We start from the raw sequence: 7359 nt of genomic DNA, 5'->3' as shown, positions 1-7359 counted from the left end.
GGAGGCTCAGACCCTTATCTGGTGTCCAACAAGATGTCTACACTTATCCTATAGAACTTTGCTCTTATATGGATTGGAGCTTTAGATTGCAGACTCTGACCCTTATATGGTATTTAGCAGATACCTAAACATGCCCTATATAAGCTATGTTTGATGTACAGAGAGACAGAGTGGCCATCGGGCTGGGTCACTCTCCAAGCTGCTGCAGAGCTTGTAATTGATGCTGAATTCCTTGATGTAATAAACTTTTATGATCAAGAACAGTGTCAAGCGGATTTCTTCTCAACACATCATCGCAGCATTATTGTTCGGACACCACACAGGCTTATCTACTACTGCTTGTGCTGCGTTTGATCACCTGTGTATGTTCATTAAGCAGCGTCACTGGGCTTTGTTCATGAAGGCCAACATGAGGATGACAAAAAATATGAATATTGCTGACCACCTGCTTGGGTTTACACCGAGTTTGGCTTCTGGAGGAATATTTACTCTGTATTTCCATAAAAAAGAACTGCAAGTTCACATCTTTTGTTATAGTAAATGCTGGTACAACTTAATAATCTTTCAGGCCAAAATATACAGGGCTAGTAGAAACACAAAAAGGCTGAGTTGAGGTCAAGATACATTTTATTTATTATTAGTATTAATCAATTTCACAAGCAATTATTCATGTAAGTGTAAACTTGTCATTATGTCATTAGACAATTTATTTCTCTTTAGGAAAACACAAAAGCTACTTTAATCAAATTCAGAATTTCTTTACAGCACACGTATTAAGCACAAGAGTTCTGTTTTGCTTGCAGATATCAATCTGCCTCATTTCCTCTTGACTTCCTGTTGTAAAACAAGGGAATTAAAAATATTGGCTGATAATGCGTACATGTGCACATAAATACACACATGGACATGCACAAACTATGGAAACTGAAGACAGAATATCCAGTTAGGTTCAACTAAATATCATCATCTTACTAAGATCACAGTGTGCACATAGCAATTTAGAAAAAAAACATCCAAACCCACAACCCACTTACTTTAATTGTAGAGGAACTGGTTTCTTTGCAGAAAAAGGCGAGGTCTGGAAGCAGTTGAATCTGAAATAAATTCAAAAAGACACAACATGTGTAAAAGCTGCTTGAATTCTTACTAGTAGTGTTACAATGTACATGCACATACATAATCATTCTATGTGAGTGTTCACAAGTCTGTCCTGTTTGTCAGTAGAAAGAAAGTAAATTCTCAGAGAGTACTGTCAGTAGGTGGGTAAGCTAGTGGGTAGCCAGGTAGGTAGGTATTAAGATAGGTGAGAATGTAGGTAGAAAAATATACTGTAGATATATAGAAAGTAGGAAGTCATTTTGTTGTGTAGGTACTAGGCTAAATGTTTAAAAGGTACGTACTACAGCTATAAAGGCGGTTCACCCGAAGGATGTCAACAGGACTCATCTGGTTGGCCCTGCCAATGGGTACATTGTTGTCAGGAATGGGCACGATGGTTGGCTCCCTGTTCCTAGAGAAGGCAAACCTATGGTGCAAATACAAAGTAGTGATGAGAGGTTTAAACTGTACAGCTGCCACCATTTTTTTTTTCATGTTCAACAAGAACCACAAGTTTATTTCCACAGAGCTAAATCACCACTGAAAGCTGATGAATGTCTACAAGCTGTGGAATCTTTTGGCCACTTGAGGGCAGAAGAACTCAACAACCAGGGGAAAACACGTAAGCTGCCATATATCGCCTTATGAAGTTGTTCTGGTTAACAGGTTAGCAAACAATTGCCCTTTTCCAGAAGTTACAGAGAAACATCACTGGTGATATTCATGTGGAGTCGTGTTTTTGTCACCTGGTGAATGTAATTCCAATATTCACCGTCTTTTAGCTCTATTTTGTTCTCTACCAACTCCTGAGTGAAATACCTGACTGTATACAGTATACTGTATCTCTATTGCCCAGCAGGAAACAGCAGAGACAGTTAGCAACTAGCTAGGGAACATGGTGGAGCGTTTTGCAGTTAAAGAGCCAGATATTCCCCTCTTGGTAGATGGAAAGCAGGACAGAACTAAAAGGGGAGTGAATATTAAACATGTAGCAGTGAAGTAGTAAGAGATTATGTATAAAACTTGGTTAAAATGTTGTCAGTAGGCACAGAGTTCACTGTAGTGTTGGGTGGTATGCCTCATATGTAACATACTCTCTTTGTAGGCATACCACTAAATTAACAAAATGTTAATGTTAAAATTGGACTGGATGGAATCGCCAATCTTCAATATATCTGTCCAATCACTCAACCCTAATTTACAGCCCTTCTTATTTGCAAAAATGCATTTAAAAAAAGCTGATCTGAGGGTTCTCTTCATGGCCAGTATGAAGACAAAGCATGACTACAGCATCCAGTAACTCTTTCAACGTACACATGTGAGTGTTGTTTTAACACAGACTTGAACAAATGTGAATGCCTCCTTTAAAAATGGTTAGTTGTGTTATATATCTTATGCACTATCATAATTATATTGTCGTTATATATCATACCGCTCAGTGAGTGAACTGAGACGTTACCTTCCATAGTGCATGACAGAGTTGTAGTCATAGGGAGTGCCAAGGTTCCTTGTTTGGATCTTCCTGAAATTGTGCTCCATTCCTGTGAGGGATCACACAGCTCTATTATATTTTTTCTGTTTTATAACAGTTTGCCAGTCACAGTAAGTGAAACAAATGAATCGCTATTAATGCAGGAAACTACGTCTGTCTTTATTAGTGCTCATACTAGTATGTATTGTCAGTTGTAGTTCTCGTGCTGTATTTGCTTGATGATGCTTGTATGTTGTTCCACAATATATTAGTCGCTTTTGATAAAATGAGTAAATGTAAATGTCTATTTCTGTAGACATCCAGAGCTACTATATCCCTGCTGAAATAATATGGTCAACTCAAGTCATATTCTTATTTATCTATTTGTACTTTAAACCTTTCACTTGTGTTCTTTAAAGTGATAAAAGGAAGTTGTATAAATTGTAAAACCCAAATTTGGTTGTTTTAGTGAAAGCACTATTAAAGTTCCATCTATAGTCAACATAATAATTGTTAGTATGTCTGTAACCCACCAGCAATGACGTTTTGCAGCAGGATGCGAACATGCGCGTCCCTGTCGGACCGGGTCTGTTCATGGTTGAAGCCCAGGGCGTGGAGCAGCTCGTGTTGGACGATGTGGTGGAAAACACAGCCTTGGCGACTCAAAGATACAGTCTGGCCCTGTCCACGACGCCCGATAAATGAGAAACACCTGAAAGCAAATAAAATAACCAATCAGTAACAAAAAATCACACATGGCTGCCCTTGGCCTAAAACACACAGTGTTTGTTAGTGTAAGTAATGTCTATGAGTGCATTCATGCATATGTGCTATGTGCATTGTGAGCTCCATACCCTGAGAGGGACTGGATGTCTACAAAGTCCTCCTGGCCATTCAAGGGGGTGAAGCGGATGCAGGTGGACTCGGCAAATGACCGCAGAGCTCGGATGATGGTTTCTCTTTCTCTTTGGGCTTGACAGCATAAAAAACATCTGTTTAGTGGCAGGAGAGTCTTCCAAGATAAGATCCAAAGTATAGTGCAGCACACAGAGAAACTTTTTAAAACTAAAGTTTCAACGTCCTAACACAGAACCAAAGTCAAAGTCCTGCCTTACAAATCTAACTTACAGAACTGATTGGAGATGCGGTAGGGTACATAGACATTGCCATCGGTGGCTTTAGGCCACAGGCAGCCTCGGGATGTGCAGGGATCAGCATTCTGCAGACCGGTTGGTATTGCTATGTCTCCAAACATCACTAGAGGCTCATCCAGGTGCTTTCCTGCAAAATGACATGAGGATGATCTTTTTAATCTCATTTTCACTGCTGTGTTAAGGGCTGGTCAAATCTGTGTCTGAAACAAGATTTCAGTCACAATGATGGAATGAAGTTTCTCTGTTATATACTTCCAGGTACCAGCATTATGTATCACTTCTATGTTTTAATGCATATTTTTGATCTTTATGTAAGGTCAGAGAGAAACATACCAACATTAACATTGGCCCTCTCTATCAGCGTGGAGACACTGAAATCATCATCCTCAATGGTGTTGCCTGCGGAATAGAAACAGTTTGTTCATGTATAAGCTACATCATGTAAGAGTGAATGTTACTGTCTGAAAAGTAGCCATGTCTTACCAGAGTACACTTCATTCCTTTCAAAAGAAGCCTGTAATAATAACAATTACACAAATGGTTCAATACAGAAGAATGAATATGGATAAAAAGTATAAAATTAAAGAAAAAAAATCACATTTTGCTTTTTGCAAATTACCAAAGCATAGTTGTTTAGGAATGAAATGTCTTCTGATGCTTACCTGTATAGTAAAACTGTGGGCAGAGCAGAAGAGGACACTGAGCACAGCAGCCTGGAGGATCATGACTGGTTATAGGACAGCAGCAGCAGACCAAGAAAATGCCTGGGGAAACAGAAGTGTTCAAACTTATATAGTAGTAGGAAAGCTACCTTTCACCATAATATGACAGATGGCTCACCAAAGACTTATTGACAAATTCAGCTCAATTGTTACGGCAGTTATTGCTTAAAACAGACTTGTGTAAGATGTGGGCTTTGTTTTCTCCAGTCTGTTCCCAGGCAGGAGCAGACTACATGTTTTTACAGTCAATGATGTAAGTCTTGTATATCATTTTATCCACATTTTCTCAAAATTCAGCTAAAGTACAAAAACTAAACAAAAGAAAACTTAAAAACTAAAAATAGACCCTTTGGATACCCTATCTAAAGAGTTAACCTGGAAAGGAGGTTCTATTAGGTGATGATGATTACTTGATGATGCGCCTCTGATGCCACATCTCTCATATAATGTTTTACTGAAAACATATGTAGAAAATTATGCTTGAGACATCAAGAAAGATTTCATTTAATAGGGTGGTGAATAAAAAACACCAGCTTAAATAATTTGCTCAGTATAAGGGGTTATAGAAATACTGCAATAGGTTACCAGTACCACTCATAGAATATAGCTGCAATTATGATTCTCCAGGCTGCAAGTAGGTGCACAGGGTTGACTGTGTGACTTTGGTGTTTTTAATGCTTTAAAACATCAAACACTGAAAAATCACAATAACACAAATAAACTAAAAGATCGAGGCAGCAGCACATCAGAAATTCCCATATTCTGTGAGTTTTTGTTTGTGTCAGTGCAGTACGCTGGCTTTTGCAGCTGTTTCTGTTAGGTTAAAAAAAAGTTCTATCTCTGTAGGGATCCTTTCCATAATGTTCATAACTCTTGTGACAGTGGCAAAAACAAGCACTGGACAGACGTGGACAAAATTGTTGGTACCCTTCCGTTAAAGAAAGAAAAACCCACAATGGCCCCTGAAATAACTTGAAACTGACAAAAGGTATAATAAATACAAATTAACTGAAAATTAACTGATGAAAATCAGACAGTGCTTTTGAATTGTGGTTCAACAGAATCACTTAAAAAAACAAACTAATGAAACTGACCTGGACAAAAATGATGGTACCCTGAACTTATTTAACGTGATTTCTGTAACTCTCAATGAGACTTCTGCACTTGTCAACAGGTATTCTGGCCCTTTCCTCATAAGCAAACTGCAGCTGTTTCAGGTTCGAAGGATGCCTTCTCCAGACTGCATGTTTCAGCTCCTTCCACAGATGTTCAATAGGATTCAGATCAGGGCTCATAGAAGGCCACTTCAGAATAGTCCAATGTTTTGCTCGTAGACATTCTTGGGTGTTTTTGTTGTGTGTTTTGCGTCATTATCATTTTGGAGGACCCCTGACCTGTCCCTGAGACCAAGCTTCCTGACACTGGGCAGCACACTCCAGAGTGCCTCCTGTTAATTTGAAGTAATTTGTAGTTATTATTACTTTTGTCAGTTTCAAGTTATTTCAGGGACCATTGTGGGTTTTTCTTTCTTTAGGGTACCAACAATTTTGTCCACGTCTGTACATTGATGGGTAGTATTACATTGCAGCCTTGTTTTGCTGGTGCTCACACTCACACAAGCTCAATATTTTCAGCACGTGGTTTCACTTGGAGCTTTGCAAACACATTGTCTGAAAAACAACCAGCAGCAACGTACAGTATATTGTATACTGTATACATCATATCCACCAACTTTATGTACATAAAAAGACCTGCACAAAACCAGCATTCTTTGCATTATGCTCCAATGCACTATTCTCATGCTGTATGTAAATGTTGTTTTTAGTTTACACTCACCTAAAGGATTATTAGGAACACCTGTTCAATTTCTCATTAATGCAATTATCTAATCAACCAGTCACATGGCAGTTGCTTCAATGCATTTAGGGGTGTGGTCCTGGTCAAGACAATCTCCTGAACTCCAAACTGAATGTCAGAATGGGAAAGAAAGGTGATTTAAGCAATTTTGAGCGCGGCATGGTTGTTGGTGCCAGACGGGCCGGTCTGAGTATTTCACAATCTGCTCAGTTACTGGGATTTTCACGCACAACCATTTCTAGGGTTTACAAAGAATGGTGTGAAAAGGGAAAAACATCCAGTATGCGGCAGTCCTGTGGGCGAAAATGCCTCGTTGATGCTAGAGGTCAGAGGAGGATGTGGCTCAGGAGGTAGAGCGGGTTGGCCGTTAATGGGAAGGTCGGCGGTTCAATCCCTGGCTCCCCCTGGTTGCGTGTCGAAGTGTCCTTGGGCAAGATACTGAACCCCCGAATTGCCCCTGGCGGCTATTCCGCCAGTGTATGAGTGAGTGTGAATGTTAGTTTCCGTTTGAGCACTTAGGCTCAGTGTATGAATGTGTGTGACTGGTGAATGCAGATGTAGTGTAAAAGTGCTTTGAGTGGTCAAAAAGACTAGAAAGGCGCTATACAAGTACGGAGCATTTACATTTAGGAGAATGGGCCGACTGATTCAAGCTGATAGAAGAGCAACTTTGACTGAAATAACCACTCGTTACAACCGAGGTATGCAGCAAAGCATTTGTGAAGCCACAACACGCACAACCTTGAGGCGGATGGGCTACAATAGCAGAAGACCCCACCGGGTACCACTCATCTCCACTACAAATAGGAAAAAGAGGCTACAATTTGCAAGAGCTCACCAAAATTGGACAGTTGAAGACTGGAAAAATGTCGCCTGGTCTGATGAGTCTCGATTTCTGTTGAGACATTCAGATGGTAGAGTCAGAATTTGGCGTAAACAGAATGAGAACATGGATCCATCATGCCTTGTTACCACTGTGCAGGCTGCTGGTGGTGGTGGTGTAATGGTGTGGGGGATGTTTTCTTGGCACACTTTAGGCCCCTTAGTGCCAATTGGG

At 39.9% G+C, this 7359-nt stretch overlaps 1 protein-coding gene across 1 annotated transcript; it reads right to left on the bottom strand.

Moving 5' to 3' along the window:
• Window positions 1-609: 609 nt before the first annotated feature.
• On the bottom strand, window positions 610-4482 carry LOC123958512 (low choriolytic enzyme-like). Its single transcript, XM_046031892.1, has 10 exons — window positions 4386-4482; window positions 4207-4237; window positions 4057-4122; window positions 3698-3850; window positions 3424-3541; window positions 3103-3281; window positions 2558-2639; window positions 1401-1525; window positions 1035-1094; window positions 610-834 (listed from the first exon to the last, which is right to left on the bottom strand). Exons 1-9 carry the CDS (start codon window positions 4446-4448, stop codon window positions 1036-1038), a joined length of 876 nt encoding a protein of 291 aa, XP_045887848.1. The 5' UTR covers window positions 4449-4482; the 3' UTR covers window positions 610-834; window position 1035.
• Between the last annotated feature and the right edge of the window lie 2877 nt (window positions 4483-7359).

The sequence above is a fragment of the Micropterus dolomieu genome, linkage group LG20, assembly GCF_021292245.1.
Source record: "Micropterus dolomieu isolate WLL.071019.BEF.003 ecotype Adirondacks linkage group LG20, ASM2129224v1, whole genome shotgun sequence".
In the NCBI taxonomy this organism is placed as follows: domain Eukaryota; kingdom Metazoa; phylum Chordata; class Actinopteri; order Centrarchiformes; family Centrarchidae; genus Micropterus; species Micropterus dolomieu.
Note: the sequence above shows the minus strand (reverse complement) of the source record. Positions and strands in the feature narration are given on the sequence as shown.

Coding starts and splice junctions, on each gene's coding strand:
- LOC123958512 (XM_046031892.1), bottom strand. CDS start 4,448: ATGATCCTCCAGGCTGCTGTGCTCAGTGTCCTCTTCTGCTCTGCCCAC. Junction 3,851..4,056: donor GAGGGCCAATGTTAATGTTG/GTATGTTTCTCT, acceptor GTCATTTTGCAG/GAAAGCACCTGGATGAGCCT. Junction 3,282..3,423: donor GACATCCAGTCCCTCTCAGG/GTATGGAGCTCA, acceptor ATTTGCTTTCAG/GTGTTTCTCATTTATCGGGC.